General features: G+C 36.4%; 1 protein-coding gene across 1 annotated transcript; it reads right to left on the bottom strand.

The window, feature by feature from the left end:
* Window positions 1-5,928: 5,928 nt before the first annotated feature.
* On the bottom strand, window positions 5,929-23,748 carry gad2 (glutamate decarboxylase 2). Its single transcript, XM_058766070.1, has 16 exons — window positions 23,170-23,748; window positions 22,845-22,907; window positions 22,452-22,595; window positions 21,677-21,910; window positions 20,901-20,991; window positions 20,114-20,226; window positions 19,543-19,658; window positions 18,843-18,922; window positions 18,676-18,730; window positions 18,437-18,553; window positions 15,982-16,046; window positions 15,292-15,370; window positions 14,958-15,107; window positions 14,356-14,463; window positions 12,736-12,825; window positions 5,929-9,673 (listed from the first exon to the last, which is right to left on the bottom strand). The coding sequence occupies exons 1-16, from the start codon at window positions 23,240-23,242 to the stop codon at window positions 9,500-9,502; spliced, it is 1,752 nt and encodes a 583-aa protein (XP_058622053.1). The 5' UTR covers window positions 23,243-23,748; the 3' UTR covers window positions 5,929-9,499.
* Between the last annotated feature and the right edge of the window lie 841 nt (window positions 23,749-24,589).

Genomic DNA, 24,589 nt, shown 5'->3' with positions numbered 1-24,589 from the left:
TCTGACCCTCAAAGACCTGTTAGTCTGCCTTTAAAATGTCCACCTCCACTCCATTTATTATCCTAAATTAGATGCACCTTTTTGAGGTCATTAGCTGCATAAAGACACCTGTCCACCCCATACAATCAGTAAGAATCCAACTACTAACATGGCCAAGACCAAAGAGCTGTCCAAAGACACTAGAGACAAAATTGTACACCTCCACAAGGCTGGAAAGGGCTACGGGGAAATTGCCAAGCAGCTTGGTGAAAAAAGGTCCACTGTTGGAGCAATCATTAGAAAATGGAAGAAGCTAAACATGACTGTCAATCTCCCTCGGACTGGGGCTCCATGCAAGATCTCACCTCGTGGGGTCTCAATGATCCTAAGAAAGGTGAGAAATCAGCCCAGAACTACACGGGAGGAGCTGGTCAATGACCTGAAAAGAGCTGGGACCACCGTTTCCAAGGTTACTGTTGGTAATACACTAAGACGTCATGGTTTGAAATCATGCATGGCACGGAAGGTTCCCCTGCTTAAACCAGCACATGTCCAGGCCCGACTTAAGTTTGCCAATGACCATTTGGATGATCCAGAGGAGTCATGGGAGAAAGTCATGTGGTCAGATGAGACCAAAATAGAACTTTTGGTCATAATTCCACTAAACGTGTTTGGAGGAAGAAGAATGATGAGTACCATCCCAAGAACACCATCCCTACTGTGAAGCATGGGGTGGTAGCATCATGCTTTGGGGTGTTTTTCTGCACATGGGACAGGGCGACTGCACTGTATTAAGGAGAGGATGACCGGGGCCATGTATTGCGAGATTTTGGGGAACAACCTCCTTCCCTCAGTTAGAGCATTGAAGATGGGTCGAGGCTGGGTCTTCCAACATGACAATGACCAAGCACACAGCCAGGATAACCAAGGAGTGGCTCTGTAAGAAGCATATCAAGGTTCTGGCGTGGCCTAGCCAGTCTCCAGACCTAAACCCAATAGAGAATCTTTGGAGGAGCTCAAACTCCGTGTTTCTCAGCGACAGGCCAGAAACCTGACTGATCTAGAGAAGATCTGTGTGGAGGAGTGGGCCAAAATCCCTCCTGCAGTGTGTGCAAACCTGGTGAAAAACTACAGGAAACGTTTGACCTCTGTAATTGCAAACAAAGGCTACTGTACCAAATATTAACATTGATTTTCTCAGGTGTTCAAATACTTATTTGCAGCTGTATCATACAAATAAATAGTTAAAAAATCATACATTGTGATTTCTGGATTTTTTTTTATAGATTATGTCTCTCACAGTGGACATGCACCTACGATGACAATTTCAGACCCCTCCATGATTTCTAAGTGGGAGAACTTGCAAAATAGCAGGGTGTTCAAATACTTATTTTCCTCACTGTAAGTGAACCTCAAGGAACATATTAAAATAATAATAATAATAATAAAAACTCCATGTCATGGCCCCTGCCTGCCTAATATAGTGGGGACCCCCTTGTGCTGCAGTTTTGATGAGTTGAGGCCTCTGAACGTGTCCTGTAGTATCTAGCACTGAAATATTAACAGCAGATCCTTTAATTCCTGCAAGTTGTGAGGTGGGGCCTCCATGTATCGGATGTTGGTCCAGCAAACCCCACAGATGCTCAATTGGATTGAGACCTGGGGAATTTGGAAGCCAAGGCAACCCCTTGAACTCTTTGTCATGTTCCCCAAACAATTCTTGGATCCAAGGCATAAAACTGCCTCTACTGGCCTGCCTTCTTCCCATCCTGCTGCCACCTTCCCCAGATAAATGAAGGCAACTTTCTTCCATTGCTCCATGGTCCAGTTCTGACACTCACATGCCCATTGTAAGTAATTTCGGCGGTGGACAGGGGTCATGGGCACTCTGGCAGGCCTGCTCCTTTTACGCAGCAAACTGTGATGCACTGTGTAACTCCAGTTCACCACAATTTTGGTAGGTACTAACCACTGCATACTAGAGCACCCCAAAAGACTTGCCGTTTTAAAGATGCTCTGACCCAGTCATCTAACCGTCGGTATTTGGGCCTTGTCAAAGTGATCTGTTCGTTTGCCCATTTTTTTTCCTGCTTCCAACACATAAAATACAAAAACTGACTGTTCACTTGCTGCTTAATATATTCTACCCATCCACAGGTATCATTGCAATATAATCAATGTTATTCACTTCAGCTGTCATTGTTTTTGTGGCCAATCAGTGTATATCAGGCACTGGAGTATTAAACTAAATTGAAATGTAGCTGAAATTGAAATATACCATACAAACTTTCAAAACACAGGACATGCATTTAATCATTCTACATACATCAAAGGCCATAAACAGAAAGTAAACTATAGATTTAAAGCCTTTTGGCCTTAAATTAGGATTCCAAAGTAAGTAAATGTGAGAGACTCAAAGGAAAGACTTCAGCAGAAGGCTCTTCGTGGTAATGTTTCTGATCACATCACAGACATAGCTGATGCGGTTTATCTGCAGTGACGTGATAAGAAACAGGGTTAAACAGATAACAGCGGAACTGATGGGTTTCTATGTATAGCTGAGACAGATCACATGACTATATAGGGAGCATAAATTCCTTTGTAAGCAGCAACAGAAGAAAGCAACTAAAAAAAACTGAGAACACTGGATGATTGGATGTAAACATTGTGACTGACTGTCAAGAACAATTTAGAACAAAAATAAAAGAACAAAGGTGCAGCTTGCAAAATTTGTCATGTATGCAGCGTGAAAGAAAACAGGCAGAAATATTTGGCTTTTTCAACACTGAAAAGTGACAACAGTGTTCTCTCTCTCTCTCTCTGGTGTTGACAACAGTGCAAATCCAGCTTAGACCTGTGAGCAAAAATCAGTGAAGCTGTGTCTGCAGCTGCACATCTATTTGTAATGAGTGTCATGAGTGTCTCAGATGGTGGGTTTGCTATTTATAATCTGTAAATAGCACAAGTACTTTTCTTCTTTCATAGCATGTTTGCATAAGATTAGGTAAGTCACCCTTCCTTAAGAGCAATGTGCATTTACTTTAAAACTGTAAAATATTCAAATACAGTTCAGCATGTGCAGGATGATAATTCATCAGCCAGTGTGTTATTAAGGGAGATAAATATTTGCTAATTTAGTTGTGATAGCATAAAATGTAAAATTTTACATTTTATTACAATTTTTACTTTAAAATCCCTTTTACAGATTGCATAAATAACTTTTGATAACATTTTTATTAATAGCTATTTATATATAGTTTTAACATGTCATTAATGTAAAATATTAAGTCAACTATATTGTATTTAAAATTGTAATTTGACAATTCAGTTGAATAATTGAATAAGTAATGACAGACAGAGCAGTATCGGAGTAAAAGAGATTAATCTGAAAGGGAAGTTTATTCTTTGACTTATATACAGGCATATGAATATTTATATATTTAATTGCCAATATTCAAGATATGTTATAATAGTGACACTATGAATAACAACATGAATATGTTATAATAATAACAACACTATTATTTCATCTTTTTACCTAAAAATAACAACTATGTGTGCACAAATCCCGTTTTAACAAACAGACACAAAAACTTTGATATTCAACATAATACTACTGTCAGCTAATGTCATGGATCACTATTCGCTCTGGAGTTGTTTTCAATATGCATAAAACTGGGATGAATTCATGAATATGAATACCACAAAAAGGAGTCAACTATTTTTTTTTTTACTGGTGATATGTTATTTACAAAAGATAAGGAGCATTTTGTACTGAACTTGTGTGTAAACTTCACAGTGGCAGTAGCAAGGCCACAGTGCCCTCTGTAGGCTGATATCAGTTAATGATTCAACACTGAAAGCTATTCATTTATTCCTGTCACATTCTCTAGGAGCCCTACTACATCACAACATATCTTAGGCACCCTGATGATATGTGAAATTACATCCCCAATGACTCAAATAATCATAGCAATCTAATTTTCACTTTCTAGTTTATTAATAATCTACCACTACAAATCATTATCAGTCACAACAGAATTATGTAGAATACAGACAGAAAGACAGGCCAACTGATAGATAGATAGATAGATAGATAGATAGATAGATAGATAGATAGATAGATAGATAGATAGATAGATAGATAGATGGAATGTAGTTGCAGTTTGGTTTATTACTACCATTTGACACAGAATCAGATAAGAATAGACTGAAGATGACAGCACACTGAGCAGTAAAATGCTGAATATATCCCCCTCAACGGCACAAAAGTGTTTCTGTGGAGGCATTTATGAAGCGCTGTTAATACTGACAGTACTGAAGGTCAAGTGCTCTGCCGTTTTGTAATGCGGTACAGATCCAGGCGCTGTGTGAGTGTTTGATGTTCATGAGAGGCATGACTGTAGGCCTGTAAAACACCAGATCTCTCTGTGCTCTGAAATATTTACTGAACACCCTCTTCACATGCTACTTCACTTTATATGGCTTTGTGTAACTTTTTTTGGGATACATTTTTCAGTTTGTTCACATTTGACAATGCCTTATAATTTTCAGTAGAATCCATAAAAATGCTCAGAAAAATATTGGAAAATATTATATACACTTCTGAAAAAAAAAAAAAAAAAGGTGCACTGGTAAAAAGTGCACTTAATGTAATCATATCAAATTTAAAGATTTAAATTATATTTCTAATCATTGTTTTATTTATTTATTTTTTGTCATGCTTTAAAGAAGTAGGCTACACTTATTTGAATGTGCTGACTGACATATTAAAGCACATGTAACATACTTGATCATAATATTAACTGTAGTGTGTTATTTGATATATTAGCCTACATTAGTATTATTTAGTAGGGCTGTCACGATTCCAACTGAATTAGAATACTCAATACATTATTAAAATGATTAAAATCCTCGATTACATTTTGCCCGTGTCAAAATACCGGAAGTGGTGCATTCCACGGACGAGAATCCATGAAACGCACTATTAGACCATTTTCCTAGGCTACATGCTATATTAAACCCATTTAAGAATCGTAATAAAGCATAATGCGATTGTGAATTGACAAACACTATGATTCAATTAAATAAATATATGTGATGCAGGTTTAATATATGCATTCTAATTATTTACATGCATGTAGGTTATGTACGTGTCTCAGAGTGTCTCTGTTCACAGTAAATGCTGCTCCACATGAGCTCCATCTGTGCATATTGTTGTGAGTTTGGGTTTATTATAACTTTCATCTCAGAAAGCAACGTGAGCTATTACACTTGATGTCCACATATTCAAAAAATTACAGTGGCGGTAGTATTTCTGTCGTAAAGAAATGGCCAAATATTAAGTGGACACTGGAATTAAATGCTGTTTAGTCAATATTAAACAAGGATTTGATCACACAGTAAAGTGTAAAAACAATTATCACGCCGTTGATGCCCTCTGCAGTCAGTTGTTATAATGCGTAATATACATTACCTCTGTTGTTTATAATACATTATGTATTTTAACAGTTTTATTAAATAAAACCACATGATTTGATACTTTATTTGAACAAATTATTATCGCCTATTTGCCATACATGTATTTTAAGTCATTTTAAAGGCTATTGTTTGCTTAGGTCTATTTTTATTACTACAAAAAATAAAATTAAAATAATTGTAATAATAATATCACTCGATTAATCATCAGAATAATCGACCGATTACTCCATTAACAAAATAATCGTTAATGACAGCCCTAATATTTAGTTGCCTATATTTTAAAGTTAGTATATTTTAAATGTACTAAATTGCAACTTCATTACAAATGTGTGATTATAAATATATTCTAAACCATGGCATACAAGTTTCAATAGAAATGGCATTAAAGTATATTTCAGTTCACCATAAATACTTCTGGGAGGATACTTAGTCATAAGAAACCATTGTCTTTCAAATCAAGTGATGAGGTTTATTAAAAATCCAGACAAACTTGTTTGGCAGTAACATTTATTGGCGTTTCCCATGAAAGTAAAACACATTTCAAGAGGGTCTGTTATCTGCCTCGCTCTATATAATTTCAACACACTAGTTGTTTGTTACTTTCTTCTGAACATCAGATCCTCAGACAATCACTTTACTTTCAAGCAATGTTGAGTGAGAAAGAAAAAAACATGAATTCACTCAGTCACATGGTGTTACCCTGTTCGGTCAGGTTCATGACAACACATGAGTTCCTCATACAACAAACTGATGGACATGATGGGTAGTCGTGAAACAGCAGGGAAAACACTGCTCTTAAAGGTCTGAGAGCTGCTACAGGGCAAAGCAAGAGAAAGAGAGACACAGGAAGAAGAGAGTGCGATAGAGAGACATCGAGACTTTGAATATGCTTATATAGAGGCATGCCAAGGAACTACACACGCTAATATTAAAGCTGCGGAAAACAACCAAAGCGAAAGACAGAGAGAAAGATAGAGATATACGGTCGCGGAAGCATACAACTAAGCCACACAGAACATGCTTGCTTAGCAGATAAATACGTTGGATAATGCTAACACAGAGTGAGCAAGCTGGCGACAGTGTACTATATATTTGAAGCTAAGCTATCCATATTGCCACTAAAACTAACACCAGGTTGCACTAAATATACATATATATATATATGTGTGGATATCTGGGATTGTATTTCACAAGCTCGGAAGGCAAGGCGTTCATGCACGTGCAAAGAGAGCAGGTTTGTAGCAGCAGCAGGGAAAGACGGCACTGTGGGCGTTCCAAGACTACCACGGTGAGGATGTCGATGCATTTGTCGTGAATACAAGAGCTTAAAATACATAAACTATGTGACACAGCTTGTCGATCCTGAAAAGGGACAGAAAGAATCTTGAAAATTACGAACTTAGCGTTCCTTCAGTGCTGAAAAAACAGCTTTACCCTTATGAGAATTAGCCATAAAAAAATCCCCACAGTTAATGTAGTTAAACCATGGTAACCGCAAATTAACCATGGGTTTGCTACACTAACCATAGTTTAACCATGGTATTTACAGTAAAACTGTGGTTATACAATTGGTAATCAATCTGCCAAAAACATGGTTACTACTCTTTTACTACAATAAAACCATGGTTAATTTTCATAAGTAGCCGGATTAACTGGTTTAAGTCGGTCTTCCTGCCTGACCAGGGGTGCGTTTCCTGTACTTTTTTGCTTAACCACCTTAGCGTGATGCAACATTGTAGAAACTAGCTAGCCATGGCTGTTTTTCGAAAACGTAGGAACTTTGTCGCACATCTGTTTTTGAACCACGTTGCTTAGAACTGTTGTATATGACGTCAAGCAGGTGGTAATTAAACAAATTAAAGCCGTTATTGCTCTAAATAATGCACATGGCATCTGAGGACTGCTTCGCTACTTTTGTTCTCTATTATTTTGCATTTTCCTTCATGGTACTAGAGCATGCGTGCAAAAAACAAAAAGTCAAATGTTTGCAAATGTTTGTTGGAATTACGTATTCAGGAAGCACCAAAGTGTTGGTCGCGACAAAATAGGTTTAAACTAATATACTTTTGGGAAACACACTCTAAGACCAATCTAAAACCAGATTCGATGGGGTTCAGTTGTGTTTTTCAGCAGGGCTGACTATTACAGGATACAGGCAGTAATATAGCATTAGCAAATCTACAAAGGATTTCAGCTATAAGCAACTCTCATCTCGAATGGACGTCCAAGCTGGGACACATTCAGACAACGCTCAGTTTCATAAAACATCAAACTAAGAACATCCATTGGACAGATCATCATACATATAAGCTAAAGTGCACAAGCTCCTCTTTAGGAGAACTAGACAATACTGGCAATTAATACTAAGGCAATACAGTTACAAACACAAAAATACAAATCGGCACAGGATGTCAAGTTTATCACTTGGGCACGAATACAACCAGCACTGGTTCAGAAATAGCTTTCATAACCACCGAAATGTGCTATAATAATAATTTCGAGTTAGTACGTTAAAATGCAGAGGCTTCAAATGGATTTAAAGCCAGATCCTTCATCTTTGCAGTTACATAAGTCATCATATTCAACACATCTGACACACGCACACACAAAGCAGAATGTATCTACCATTTACGATTAAATATCTGTTGAATAGAGAAAATAATATTATTTACCACACAAATAGACTCTGCCTTATATACAATACAGTGATGTATTCACATAGATATGTACTTGATCAAGAACATCTTAAAACATTATTTACATACTATCATAGGGCAGAACCCTAATTATGCTTGTGTGTTATTTTCTTTTTGGAGTTTATATATAACATTAAATTTAGCTCTGTTAATATACCCTGAAATATCTATCATTTTGTATAAGAAAGCTAAATAAGTACATGAATGGGTCGTTAAATTAAGAAATCTATTGCTATTATGTAGGAAAGTGTTTTACTACATATATATATATATAGACTAAATTTGTCATTTAAATCCATGTTTTTTAATACAGTACATAATATGCGTGTGCTACTGTTTCATTCCAGGGGACATTGTCGAAAGAGTGAATATTTGATTTATTGATTTATTTATTTTTTAATTTTGTTTGCTTAAAAGTGAACAACTACCTAAAAGTTTCCAAGACCAACTGCCATTCAAATGCCTCTCTATTGCACTTTTCCAAGTATTAAGTTGGAAATTTTGAATTTCCAAGTAAAGAAATAAAAATATTTTTCAATAATTGCACATGTTATTAGGGGGAAGGGAAATTCCCATTTTAAAGAGCATTTTATCCTGAAAACAGGATTATTTTGTTTTTATAGTATGATCATTTTAAAAATGTTGTTCTTGTTTATTATTATCATTTTAGTTTGGTCAAATTTAGAAGTACAGTAGCATATAATATGCTACTGTATAGACATGTTTATATAGACACTGGCAGCCTCCTGTAAATATCATTTTAGAGAGCAACATTATATTTGTGCTTGTTTTTTGAGCATACGTTAACTAATTTAAATGTCATGTCCACACTCAATACAGTTGGTCGAAACTCTTGTAAAACTCTTCCTATGGTTCGGTATCTTGAGAAATTGATCAAACATAAGTCACACATAGTCTCTGAATACAAAAGCTCTAGGTATGAAGTGGTTTTAGATAATATGTCTCTACTATTATAATATAGTCTGTAATCTGGCACTTTGAATAGCTGTTCAAATAGAAACTTAGGACCTGCACTGAATAAGAAGCAAGTAACTCTTCATATTCTCAATAAACACATGTAAACAAAAAAAAAAAAGTCATGTCAAAGACACTAAGATAGACAGTAAAAGCAGACGGTAACACTTTTACAGGGCTTTGGACCACGAAGCCCACAACAACACTACAATACTAAAGGCTAGATATTTTCATATTGTCTTTTTTTTAAATCATACTATCTTTATATGACTTTGGAGAAGAGGAATCAAAGATTTACCGTTACATTCACAACAAATATTCGATCCATCCAGGGACACAAGAATAACAGGTTTCGGCATCTTAAGTTTTTAAAGATCCTGTCCCAGTCGCTCAATCTCTTCAATGAGGAAGTCAATGTCTTCAAAGGTAGCAGCTGGGTTGGAGATGACCATACGGAAGAAGTTGACCTTGTCTCCCTGCGGCTGATAGCTCACCATGGTCGTTCCATACTCCATCATTCTGGCTTTGATTACAGGGGCAACCTGCAAGAGAACATTTTATTAGCTTTGGGAAAAGTTTTTCACATTTTCTTAAAAATTTAACCTTGCAAAATTTTTGGGGTGCTATTGGTGGTTGTCAGGGCTTTTGCTATAAGATATTTTTTTTTATATCTGTTTGGTTGCTAGGGTGTACTGGCTGGTTGCTAATGTGTTACTACATGGTTGTTAACTGGTCCAAATCAAAAGAGCCTCAGTGACATTCTGGTGTTTATGAGCCTCCTTTATGTAACTCCTTTTTGCTAGCCTTAGCAAACACCACTAATATGAATAGTGAAGTGCAGTAAGTAAAACTGATGACAAATACATCTTAAACACACTGAAAATGCATTAATTTGCTAAATAATGAGAGTACTTGTGCTTTGACAATGAGCAGTCTGATATTGATCGAATGCTTGAGCAGCCTTCTGTACTGTGCATTGTTACTTCCTTGGGTGAATGTGACTTCATTAATCACACATTTTCTTTGGTGAAACATATATATTGAATACTTTGACCTTAGTTCAAAAGTTTTGGTTCAGTAAGATTTTCATCCAAAAAAAAAAAAAAAGGTCACACTTTATATTAAGTGGCCTTAACTACTATGCACTTACATTTAAATTAATAATTTGGTACAATGCACTTATTGTGTATATACATGTTTTACATTTTACTTATATTTTTAAAGATACCTATATGTAGTTACATCTGTAATTAATTTCTGTAATTACATTTACATCGCTTACACCTTAGCCCACCCTTAAACCTACCCATACCACCAAACCTGTCCCTATCCCACCTCAATAGCGGCAGCAGTGTTTTGCAATACAGTATGAACACAATAAGTACATTGTACTTATTTTTCGATGTAAGTACATAGTAGTTAAGGCCATTTAATATAAAGTGTGACCAAAAAAAAAAAAAAAAAAAAACCTCAAACAGTAAAATTTAGATAATTTTAAATGTATTTGAATCCTATAATGGCAAATCTGAATTTTCAGCATCCATTACTCCAGTCTTCACATGGTCCTTCAGGAATCATTCAAATATGATGATTAGCTGCACAAGAAACATTTCTTATTATAAATTTTGAAATGTGCTGCTTACATTTTTGTGGAAATCAAGTTATATTTTCCAGGATTTTTTGCTGAACAGAAAGTTTAAAGGAACAGCATTTATTTGAAATATTTTGTAACAATGTAAGTGCCTTAACTGACACTTTAGATAAATTTAGTATCAACTGAACCCTTGCTGAGTAAAAGTAGTATTTTTTTTTTTCTCAAAAAAAAAAAAAGACAACAATTTCTACTTTCATTTAGAAAGCAAATGGAACAAAAAAGTTTTATTTAGCCAACTACAAGGCAACCACTAAAAGCTTCACACTTAAAGAGATAGATCAGCCAAATTCTGTGGTTATTTACTCACACATGCACCACGATTGTTTAAACTATTTTTGTCTATACAATGAAAGTCAATGGGGTCTCAAAACAACACTGTATACTTTCATTGCATGGACACAATAACACAGTGACATTTTGCAAATATCTTCTTTTGTGTTCGACAGAAGAAAGAAAGTCATGTTTGTAAATGATTTTTGGGTCAATTGTTTCTTTGCATCTTTGAGAAATGTTTAAATAATACAGCGTATAAGATTCTTAATTTTGCATTTATTTGGATGTACATTATTAATATAAGTTACATCAATGGAAGAGCTGAATATTTTTAAATATAAAGACTCAAAGTATCTTAACAGTCTGTACGTTAACCAGTTCCAGCTAAATTCATTGCAGAATTGTAATACTTTAGACTAAAGCCTAACCAGAACGTCAACCAGTAATTTCAATCCAGTGTTTCCTTGTAAGCGTGATGTTCTGTCCTTGACTTAACCTGAGCAGAGCTGACTTGATTAGAGCAGTAGCTTTGAACAGTATTTGGGAATGTAATCTGAATAAAAGACACACAGCCGCTTATCACCACATAATCACGCTCACTTCCCCTCAAATCTTTTGCAGGTGTCCAGCTATTATCAGCAGTGGCCGGTTTCCAGCTCATATAACCATGTCCATCTAAACGAGCCTTGATATACTGGAACCTGTCCAGTGTCTTTTCATATACGTCTAAAATACTGCAGTGTCCCTGCACCATAAATACTCAAACCTTTGTTACTATCCTGCTACTTAAGAGTCTCCGGAAACCAATTTTATCCTTTGTAAAGGACAAATAATAAGTGTTCTAGTTTCAGGTAGATGAGGAGGGGTTTGTGGGTAAGGTTAGAGACTCTTTGTATGACTAGCACGAGCGCCATCTGTTCAGACTAATAGCCGATTAGAGCTTTGCTGGCATGGGAGTGACTGAAGAGCAGCCAGCCAATAAAAGGACACCTGATGAGCGGCCCCTCCTCCTACAATGACATCACTGCAGGGATGTTATTTTAGATATTGTTTTCTGGTTTGAAGCATCTAGACGTTACAAACAGACATCTTACTGTTATGTGCTGTTGTGTTTGGGTCCCTGAGACCCCAATACTATAATAAAACTTTTAAAATTCAATATTGTGAAAAAGAAATGCACGTCATTATACTTTTAGAAAGAGTGCATATTATAGAATATATTAAGTGTGAACTGAATGTGGTATTTTTGGACACTTAACTGCATGATAATTGCAATTAAATGAAAACGTATTATAGTTTAAATTTATATTAAATGCAGTTATCTAAACTTTGTCTAGGACTAGGGCGTATTTATATAATTTCATAAAATAAGCTTAACTTAAACTAAAACAAAATTTATTTTGAAACTTATATTTGTAATGACATATTTATAACGATGAAGTTCCAATTGAGTAGATTTGAGGATTGTTTGCTATTTTGCTTATAATTCATTCTCATGAGACAGTATCATGAAATATATCTGTGATAATTCAATGTTAAATATGCTTTTGGGTATGCTTTCCGTCCCATTAATTGACTTTTTTGTTACTTCTTCATTGTACCACTGCTGCAAATATGTTATCTTCTGAAACGTCAAAGCTCAGTTCACATCAATTGATCGAATCCAATTTTTCTCACCTTGTGCAGACGCTTCATTTTCTCCACTTTGTCCTCCAGGTAGCGTACGCCCGGTGGAAGGTACCAGAAACACACATTGGTATGCTGAGGCTGCAAGGACACGAGACCAACAGATAACATCAGCGTACGTTCACGCGATACACACACCTATCACTCAATTTAACGTACAACACACGCTTGCATAAATAGAGCACTCTGGGGAGTCCATTAAAGATCCGTGACGGAATATGTGATTAGGAGCCGTCTGGGGCCATAATGGGAATTTTTGTCGCTGTCAGTTTGGAAGCAGCCATGTAATCTATTCAATCAAAAGGCTTTGCTGTGAGGGCTTTGAGCGCTTGAGCAGGTAGCTCATAGACAGACACTATACAGTCCATTAGAGGCCCTCATCCTCATTGTGAGGCTCCAGGGGCCACGCTAGAGAAGAATGCCTCCATGCACCAGTGAAAAGAACTCATTAGCCATTCAAATGGTGGGACATACAGACAAAACACAGATTTAGTCATACCTCAGCATGCGAAAACCAAAAAGAGCTTGCTAAACATGAAATTGAGAGCTGAAATGTTCTGTTAAATGTCATTCGATCATACTGCAACACTGCAACCCTCCTCGCACTGCACTGACTTTAGCAAGAAGCCTCCAGCCAAATCATTTTGTCACATTGGCACCAGGCACAATTTACATTTAAATGAGCCTCGAACGACTGCTCAGCCATTTCAAGGGTGAAACATTTCATGTTAGATGAATTAGCTCACACAATCAGCTTTGCATTTGACAAAATTACTTAGAAATGCAGGACTTGCATTTAAATTCCGAGGGGATTTTTGTTTTTTAAAAGACATCAGACAGGATTAAGAAATACTGTGTGTTTTGTATCTTTATGCAGATGTGCTATTTCCTGGAAAATAATTTAGGAATAAATTAAATGAACTGCTTGAATTTGGATACCTTCAGAATAAATTTCTAAATAATTCTGGGGGGTGAAAAAAATCACTAATCTTTACGTTAAAAATAAATTAATAAATACAATATATTAAATGGTATTAAAGCAGCATCTATTAATTAATTAAAACACATACACTACTGTTCAAAGTTGGGGGTTAGTAAGATATGGTTTTCTGATTAATTTTCATGACCATCAACAAAAAGCATAATCAACATTGCAGCCCATTTATACAGGAAGAGCCCACACATTAATACATGCCATATAGGGGTGGTTTATATAATATTGTGATTATATCACAATAGTAGACTGCCACAGAGAATCAAATCAATTTGTGGTACAGCAACCTCACTCTAACAAAAACAGAAATGTCAGAATTTCTGTCTGTCGATTATTGTGGCTATATTGTGACATTATTATTGGCATTATTGTGGATAATATGCAGAAGGCAGTCAATGCACAGACTATCTGTGGTCCGTTTACATCTGAGATAACATGTTCTGTTTGCAGAGAATTTCTGTCAGTAGAAAAGGCCTGGTGTTATGTAGTTTACTCCTTTGAACATTCTTCCTAATTCCTTTCCTTTCTAATTTCTCAATCTCTTCCGAATATGACAAGCACTGATGACAAGATGCAGCAGTTGTCAAAAAGTATTAAATGCATCTAATAAGACTTACCTTTCCATCAAACACCATATCATATCCTTCCCTGTCCTTGATCTTGTTGTAGAGATACTCTGAAAGCTCCAGACATTTGTCAATCTGAGCCTCAAAACCAATAGTGCCCTTCAGAGGAGAAATGAGGGGACAAACATTGTAATAACACAATAAACCTCAATAAACCTCACTACACAACTGACCAATTTGGATGAACGACTGTCCCAAATGTCTTTACGGCGGTCGTTGAAGGCAGGCCAGCTGCCCAGTACAGTAAATGTGCTGATAGTAAATGCTCACTTTAGTTTACAAGCTAGTAAATGGCATCCAGTTATCTTGGTTATTTTGCATTTTTAATCCACTTTTATGTAAATGTCTTAAGATTTGACAATAGACTGTAATTACTTTCAGCTCATTCATTACACTAGAAACAGTCAAGTTGAGAGCATAGTGTGCACAGTGCACATACTTTCACAATTATAAAAATAATGTTCATAATAGCATACTACTAAATAAAGCAGTACAATATCATATTGCACAAACTGGGAACTACAAAATAACTTAAACTTCTGAAATGTTTTGTTTTGAAGTTATAAGAACGCAAAACATAAAGCTCTTAATACCTTAGCTCTCCACATTAGCCATAGTTTGAAGATGTCCACATGGCGGCCGCACTGCAGGGCCTTGTCCCCTGTGTCATAGGACAGATCATAGTGCTTGTCCTGCTGGAACAGATAACAGGCCTGCATCTGATTGCAGCTCTGCATCAGACCCTGGAACAGATAACATGAAGAGAAGGGCAAAAAATGACAAAAAATAAAACTTTCGTAGCATTCACTGGCAGATGTCACTTGATCAAATTTTTTTAAGCATGACTTAGTGGTTTAATACTGGCCTCTGCAATAATGTGATGTGATAATATGTTTTGGTTTTGATGAATACAGCAGACAGTCTCACCTCCTCTCGAACCAGCAGAGCTGAGCATTGCAAGGGCACAGCCATCATTTTATGAGGGTTCCAGGTCATAGAATTAGCCCTAAAATTGTCAATTTATACAGAAAATAATTGAAATACCAAGTCATTGTCCTTGAAATGAATGAATAGCTATATAATCATTTATTTTGATTCAGACAAGATTTCTCCCTGAGGCACTGTGCTGTGCAGTGAAACATCAAGTCAAAAGAAAAATGATCAAATCCATTTAATTTCACAAGGGTAGACTTTTCACACAGAAGTTTGTGGACTTCTCAATCATATTTCAACTCTTTGAATGAATTTAACAAGCATTTTTTGAAGTTTGATCTTGGCTGACTAGATATGTTACACTGCTGAGCAAGTATGAAGACTTGCTCTGATAAACCTGCTCAGACATTAAGATACATTAAGAAACATGCTGCTGCAAAAGGTAAAGAAGAACCCCTCATAGCAGATCTAGACAGGTGGAGATGGGGAGGAGGAGGGCTAAAAATGAGAATTCTCAGAGACCATGCATCGGCGAGTTTAGTCAGGATACTGAGTAATCTGAGTTACTCAGATGATGAAGTGCAGCGGCTGTTGCACTAGCGTCGAGAGAACCAATCAGTGCATGGATAGTGTTTCATGACTAAACAAGACATTTAATCCATAGGAAACGCAGATTGTACTGACCTCTCAACTCCATTCAGCTTCCACCGGTGTTTCCGGGACATTAGCAAACTTCCACCCCATGCTCCCTGTATGAATACAGAAACAGAAGTTGTTTTAAAAGCAAACTGCAATGCACTATGTGGTAATAGAAACATGCTTGTCTTTTTTTTTTTTTTTTTTTTGTTAAAGGATGCTTAATCTTGACATATAGAAATGTTCGAGCTCTGACAAAAAACTTAATTCTGATCTTTATTATATAAAATATATAAGCATATATTGTATTTCTTCTGCAGAACATTCATCAAAATATACATGTACATTATATTCACAGCCCATTTGAGACTGATGAGCTGATGCCTTTAGGTCAGATGAATGAGGTGGAGAGGATTCAAACGCAGTGCATGTGTTTGAGCTCCAAAATGCCGTCACAATATGTCTGTGTGGCTGTTGAAATGCCAGAGGTGACAGCATTTGTACATGTTCTGGAGATTATTTTTGTGCAAAATATGCTGCAACCAAAAATTCTGGGTGGTGGCAGGGTGTTGCTAGGTGAGGTGTTCTGAGTGGTTTTTAATGAATTGCTAGGTGGTCGCTTGGAGCGTTTCTGTTTGTTGCAAGGGTATTGCAATGCAGCTTCTAAGGTGTTGGATTGTTTTTTTAGTACATTTCTATGCATTTGCTAGTGTGCAATCAATTCTGGGTGGTTAGTAGAGCACTGCTGTGCAGTGCTATATGGTCCAGTTGTTTTGAGTGGTTACTATGGCATGGCTATGCAGTTGCTTGGGTGTTCTTGGTGGTTGTTAGGGTGTTTAGATTTCTTGATAGGGAATTGCAATGCAGTTTCTAAGATGTTCTAGTTGTTTTGTTTTTTTTTTGTACTTTTTCACTTTTTAAACTCAGTCTCACTTAGTCTTATTATGTAATGTTGCTTTTTAAGCATACAAATGATCTGCAATGATCTACAAAGCTCAAAGTCCACTCTAAAAGGAGATATTCTCTTTAACAGAAAACAATTTTCAAGAACGACAAAAAATGTCTCATTCGGACTACAGCATGCTTCTTCCGGATATTGTGAAATCACAGTGTCACTCATTTAAATAATTCCCGCCCACGGATAACACAAAAAAGGGGGCGAAACATACCACTCTGAAACGTCCTGTTAAATCCATGCTTGCACTGGTTCTGTCTGTACGATTCTCTTGTTCATAAACATGTCAGGGTCTGAATCGGACTCAAACTGGTATGGCAAAATTTATGCCATTGTTAATATGTGACCCTGGACCACAAAACCAGTCATAAGGGTCAATTTTTCGAAATTGAGATTTATACATCATCTGAAAAAGCTGAATAAATAAGCTTCCCATTGATGTAAGGTTTGTTAGGATAGGACAATATTTGGCAGACATATGACTATTTGAAAATCTGGAATCTGAGGGTGCAAAAAAATCTAAATATTGAGAAAATCGCCTTTAAAGTTGTCCAAGTTAAGTTCTTAGCAATGCATATCACTAATCAAAAATTAAGTTTTGATATATTTGCAGTAGGAAATTGACAAAATATCTTCATGGAACGTGATCTTTACTTAATGTCCTAATGCCCTGATTGTTGGCATAAAAGAAAAATCAATCATTTTGACCCATACAATGTATTTTTGGCTACAAATATACCCCAGCGACTTAAGACTAGTTTTGTGGTCCAGGGTCACATATGTATAGCTGAACAGATGAAACTTAATTATGATTTTAAGCGGTTCGCCAATCTTGACACACTGGTCCAGCTAACCCATCACAGCACATTTTATATTTCAGAAGGAGGGGTTTCATCGAAACAGGAGCTAAACAGAACTTTTGAGACAGTCTGGGAAGAGAGGTGCTGCAATAATGTGAATTCTGTGAAAAAATAGTGTTTTTGGAACAATCAAGCATGAAAACCCATTCTACTACACCCCAAAAACCAAATCAAGACTTCCTTCAAGGGCATAATAGGACCCCTTTAAAGCAATAGTTCACCCAAAAATGAAATTCCTGTACCATGTGATCCCCCCAAGTTTTTTCAACCCTGTATAAGTTTATTTCTTCTGCTGAACACAAAAGAAGATGGCCCCAACTGACTTTCATAATATATATATATATATTTTTTTCCATACTATGAAAGTTATTGGGGACCATCAACTGTTTGGTTACTGATATTCTTTAAATATAGTCTTTTGAGTTCAACAGAAAAAAAGAAACTCATTCAGGTGACTAACTTGAGGGTGAGGGTGACAGAATTTTCACTTTTGGGTGAACTATGCCTTTAAGATCTGTAATGCAGTACAATTGAAAAGGTCCACAGTTCTGCATCCAGAGGACGATACTTCGGATGTGCCAACACTGAGATCACTCTTGGATCCCAGTCCACTGTCGGTATTTCACAGGTGAAACGTTTAGGAAGTTCATGTAAGTTCATGTAAATTCAGGGAAGCAGATCTACTCACATCCACATGCATCCAGACATCATGCTTCTTACAGATGTCTGCTATAGCCATGAGAGGATCAAAGGCTCCATAAACTGTGGTGCCGGCCGTGGCGCTGACAAAGAATGGCACGTATCCCTGTGAGAAAGAAATCAATGCGTTATTCAAGGGCCCATTTTGCCAAAGAACCACACAGATTATTTAAACAGACCCAAAAGAGACACACGAGACGGTCATGGAGACACGGTCATTGAAATTACCTTCTGCTTGGCTTCAATAATCCTCCTTTCAAGGTCGGAAGGAATCATCTTACCCCTGGAAGAAATGAGAGCAGAAAAGAAGTCATATGGTTTCGTGATTATAAGATGTGCATTTCTCAATTGTGCAGTCATGAAGTAATGCATCAGCAGTGGTAATCCAGACTAACCTTTCATCTGCTTTAATACAGATGACACTTTCTGTACCGATTCCAAGTGCGGCTGCTCCTTTCTTGATTGAAAAATGGCTCTGAAAAGCATAATCAGACATTAATGCACTAATTGCATATAAACATAAATCTATAAATATTTGAAATGTCCTTAGAAAACAATATATGTAATAGTGATTAGTGTCTTTATTTGCTTAAATAATAATAATAAGTTATTATTTAATAACAATAACTGTTACAAGCATATATGTCAATGTTCTATAATCAAGCCATTTTGTGAAATCATATATAAATTGATATGACATGCAATTTTGCTGTCTTGAAAGAAAAACATTCCTTCATTTCTTTATTTTTAATCCCATTCCTTTTTTACTCCTAGAAATTAATTTCACTTGGCGATGCATAAAACACATTTTTTAAGTAAAATGTGGGAATTATCCTCTGACTGCTCTCTCTCTCTCTCTCTCTCTCTCTGTTTCTCTCTTTTAATAACTGAAATACAAAATTCTCAAAATGTGGACATAAATACAGTGTAGTGTAATGTAATGTATTAGTATAATGTAATTGTGGAGTGTTTTCAACAAACGACTTTCACAATTTACATTCTGACTTAAAATAAAATGACTATTTTGACTATGTATTATTTACAGTATATTATTATTTCACTCTTTTGATACTGAAAATAAATTAACAGACATACATGTTCAGATGTGAAGGCCACCAGTCTTGGTACAGATGACATTCCTTTCTCCTTCACCTCAGGGAACATTTTATAGCGAGCCAGCAGCATGGCATACATGTTGGAGATGGCGCCACCTAGAGGACAATATCCTTTCATTCCATAACTCAGGTAAAGCTTGACCTCAGTCCGTTTTTACTCAGGCTCTGAATGTCATTTACTCTGATGTAACTGTCCACATCATATCCCAGTTGTGATTTGTACCTAAAATACATTTTTTCTGATCCATTCTGTGTTTTTTTTTTTTTGCAAAGAGGGGCAGAGAATGGCAGTTGCAGAAATTGCAATTATTTGCATCATTCACCTCATATATTTTTTTCTTAATTGGAATCATACATTCACTGTTTGATAGTAATTTTACAACCCACAAACACAAATAACTTTTGTCTTTTTAAAAAAAACAACAACTCAAAAACTAATGGAGACATCCTTTCCTAACAACTTCACACTTTTAGCCAATTCCTGTGCTTGCACTCATGTCGCAACATAGTGCATATATTAAGGCAGGTCACGCAGATTGACAGCTGCTTACCCGGGGAGAATATTCCATCACCGCGGCCGTCCTGCCAGCCAATGATCTCCCTCATCTTCTTCAGTGTGACGTATTCCAACAGCACGAAGACTGGAGCCACCTCATAGGTGAACCTGTTTGCACAGAGATCACATGACCCAGTTACACAAGCCAGAAAAAAATGTCACGACAAGCAAACATCACGATAACCTGTTTCGCAACTGATGCTTGAGAGGATTTTGCAACAGTCTGCAGGTTCTACAGCAGTGTGTCACTGCAATAAGCTTACGACAATGATGGAAATGTACATTTCAAATGTATTTTTTCAATATTTGGATTTTTTAATACTTTCTAAAATGTTTAACATTTGATTTCTAATACAACCAAATACACAAAACTGAATTTTGTTTTATTCCCCACAAAACTGTTACATTGTTATTACATTAGTATTACATTGCTATTACATAGTTATTACATCATTATTACATAGTTACTACATTGTTATTTTTATAAAGCATCTGATAAATTAATACTTTTATTTCCGACATAAAATGATTGCTCTTATTAGCCTGAATGTAATTTTAATATCCATCTCATTTTATCTCTGTGAATGGCACAAGATGAGAGAGTGGAGGTTATATTTGCTTGTCTGAATTCATTAGCTTTTCACTTTATTCCTTTCAAAGGATATCTGTGAGGTTAAGCCAGAAACCAAAAAGACCAGGCCAAAATAATGCTTATGAAGGCAGAGAAAACGGAAATGATCTCAACCTGCTTTGTATTTTAATGGAAGGAGACCCACACTCACATATTGGTGTTGGCAGTGGACGTTAGCCAATCGGCAGCCAAGCCAACCATGTCTAACCCAGTGGAGAGCTGATTGAAATACCTGGGGTGTGCTGAAGATAGAGATAACACAGAGGGAAAATACAAAATTAATCATTTAATGTACAAAAATATCCACGTCCCACTAATCTATAATCTATTTATGGCTCTCTGTTAATAGTCGCTTGGAGTAAAACACTTCAGATGGAGCTCAAACGAATCTCTGACCGACGCAAACAGTAAGGAAATCAATCAATCTTTATGATCATTCATTATTATTCCCAAAACGAAAATCACTTTTTGAAATAATGCATGTCAGTTAAAATGCCACCAGAGAAAATAAAATCGTCCCTAGACGCATTCATTTAATATCACATCATGTTCTGATTTGATCTGTTTCGCCTTCAGGCACAAACACACACTGATGCTTGCGGTTCTGTCAGCTGAAAAAAAATATAATAATTCCTGTTTTATAAGCGAGACAATCAATAGGAGTATTTATGTTAGATTATATATAGATCTAATGAATATGAATGGTAGAATACACAATAAAATATATCCTAGTATGAAAACTATTAAACACTGAAAAATAATTCAAGTCAAGAATACCTATTTATAACAAAAAAAATAAAAAATAAATAAATAAGATTTGTATGGGTTAGATCTAATAGAAATAACTCTTTTAAGGGAACAATTGCAGGTTCTAACTTTTTACAGAGTATAGGCTATTATTTATAAATTACAAATGAAAACGCTTACCAGTTTTTATGGCGTATTTTAGCGTGGCACGACAGCTGATCAGAATATCATCTAGAGTCTCGGGTTCGTCCGAAAGCTCCCAATTATTCCTTTGGAGCAATTCATTTGGATAGTGAAAATCAATCACTTTCGTTGACCTGTCAAAAGATTCCACTATATAAGCCAGCAATATATCCACAACCTCCTGCAGAAAATTCATAGTCTTGGCGTCCCCATCCAGTGCAGGTAAAAGATCTGTAAAAAAAACAATATATATATATATAACACGATTGCATTAAAATAACAGATGATTGTATGTAGTGCAAGAGTCAAGAGTGAAATAGCTTCATTTAACCTTGAGAAAGAAACAAAGGACAAGATTTCCGAAATGCATTGTTACATTTTTATGTACAATAATTTTTTTTTTTTTTTTTATCCACCAACAATGCCTGGAAAAATGAAACAGGCATGGTTTCATTTTATTTAAATTATTTTTACTCACATAAATATAATTTCGGAAATTACATTTAAAAATTAGTATTATACAGACGACGTGAAAAATCAAGAAATAGATTAAAAAATAAAATAAAAATAGGCCTATATTTAAAAAAATAAAAATAAAAATACGCTTTTTAACGAAAAAACGCGAACATATAACATACAAAAATAAATGGAAATATATTTAAATCGAATAAAGCCACGTCATGTAATCAATATAACCAACCATGAAACCAGCTTATCAAAGCAATTTAGCTTTTTTCCCCCCCAGTTGTGATAGCGATGTGATATGGTTTACCTGTTGAATAGAGATCAGAGAAGCACACGGCGGCTTTGGGGCAGTCACAGGGTTTATTGCAGCCGCAGCTCTCGGCTGTAGACCCATCTTCTGCTTTAACTGGGGCTTGAGCTGCTTTCTCAGCCTCCCCGACATTTAACAGAGCTACACAAGAAACGATTATAAAACAACAGCATCTCACACTGTAGGAAAGAGTTACTTTTTTAACTGCACCCAATTCTTTTCAGACGTTTCAGACTCTAAAGAAGAAAATAAAATGTTCTTAATAATATTGAACAGCTCAGTATGAAAACATGAAATAGATATTCTAATCTCGCGCTGTTCGTAACCATTTCACATTTTACAAAGGAAGATGAGATACAAATGTAAATCTCGTGTTAAAAATAAACGTACCACATAATTTGGAGCCGATGCCTCCGGAGAATTTCTGGGCCGCCGCCTGACACCATGCTCTGGCTGAAACGATCACATGCGTGCGATTTGAACACAATATCCGTCATAAAACTTCCATTAACAACATCAATAACCCATGGCCTTAAAATATCGAGCTAAATTCTGTTGTTTATTATCATACGACACAGCTGACATGACATTTCAAGGTTTTAAATTAACCTTGACACAACAAATGTCGCATTTCTTTGTCTCAAAGCCCCACTAATACATAAACACAATCATGCAGCATATTTTCAAGCTTCCTTTTGAACGCCGTGTCACTTACGAGTGTTCGGGCTTTGACTGCCGTTTCCAGCCGCGTTTTCAGCACCCAGAAACCAAAACCCGTGAGATGCCATCGCGAAAAGAGCGGATCAGAGCAGCGACAGAGAAACGCGAGCAGCAGCCATCCAGACGCGCGTCACGGGGGAACGGGAGCTGTCCGCAGCCGTGGTGCTGAATCCAAAATCCAGCTGCGTGCGCGGTGTATTTACAATCACACCTGTCCAAACGCGTCAAATCAAGTGCTTTAATTGATAAAGTGCTCATAAAAGATGTGCAAAGCCCTCAGATGGAGATCAGCCGAGACTGAGCGTCTAGATTCAGTTGGTGCGCCGTGCGCAATGATTTGGAGCAGCCGGAGACCGTCACTGAACTCATGGAGAAACACTGGCACTGATGGAGACGCAGGCATCCAATAGCTCTCATTCTCTTTCACATGCCTCAGCTGCAAACGCAAGTTAAGGGTGCACAGCACATTTTTAAAAAGCACTTCATGCAATCCGTTGCGCCGTCTCTCCAACGTGCAAACTTGCAACTTTAGTGCTAATAAAAGCTTCTTGTGGCGTAAAGATAATCCGCTTCACGTCAGTAAAGAAATTCCGACGCGATTCGGGTCGTGACGAACTATTTTGCGTCGTTAATCGTGACCACACACACTAGTTTATGCCCCTCCTGGCGCACCACCCGCATCTGTGCTGAAGGCACAACAGTTTTTTTTTTTTTTTTAGATTCTGTAATTGCTTTACTCCAGCAGTGAGCAGACTTCATCAGAAGCAGGAGGAGTAGCCCGGCTCCATGGACCATGACATTCAAATCTGCGGTATATATCTATGCCCCCCTTTTTAATCACCAAACCATTTAATAATAAGGAAATTGGAGACCCAGTTTCAAACATGAACAGGAAAACCTAGAAGTAATAAAAACATTACTGTGAATATATTTATTTTCAGTACCATTCTCAATTGTGTGTGGCGATCGTGCGCAATGGCACACAGGCCATTTATTCCGCATGCATATAATAAAATGAAACCCCAAAGAAAGCAGAAATAAATTATAATTATATTATAGGATGTAGAAAATAACAGGTTAAGCAAAATAATAATAAAGCAGAAAATAAGCGTTTTTGCCCACTCACATGAGTGGAGAAAACGAGAAAAAAATCACATTGAAAAGCAGGTCAAGAGAGTTACATCGGGGGAAAAAACGTATTGTTCAATTGCAATCCATGTAGATACTCTAAAAAATTAGCATCACACTAAAATACAAACACAAATATATTCATTTATTTGATCAGTTATGAAATTAAATTTGGCGTTCATGTTAGAAGAATGGTAGGAACCTGCGTTTAATATTCTGATATAATCTATATCCCTAAACCATATTTTTATTTCGTCACTGTTACCTAAATATGAAATCCAGAATCT

Source organism: Onychostoma macrolepis, chromosome 24 (assembly GCF_012432095.1).
Source record: "Onychostoma macrolepis isolate SWU-2019 chromosome 24, ASM1243209v1, whole genome shotgun sequence".
NCBI classification, from domain to species: domain Eukaryota; kingdom Metazoa; phylum Chordata; class Actinopteri; order Cypriniformes; family Cyprinidae; genus Onychostoma; species Onychostoma macrolepis.
The sequence above is the reverse complement of the archived record's forward strand: the minus strand, read 5'-3'. Positions and strand labels throughout refer to the sequence as shown.

Coding starts and splice junctions, on each gene's coding strand:
- gad2 (XM_058766070.1), bottom strand. CDS start 23,242: ATGGCATCTCACGGGTTTTGGTTTCTGGGTGCTGAAAACGCGGCTGGA. Junction 16,047..18,436: donor ATGTCTGGATGCATGTGGAT/GTGAGTAGATCT, acceptor GTATTCATACAG/GGAGCATGGGGTGGAAGTTT. Junction 12,826..14,355: donor ATATGGTGTTTGATGGAAAG/GTAAGTCTTATT, acceptor GTGTCCTTGCAG/CCTCAGCATACCAATGTGTG.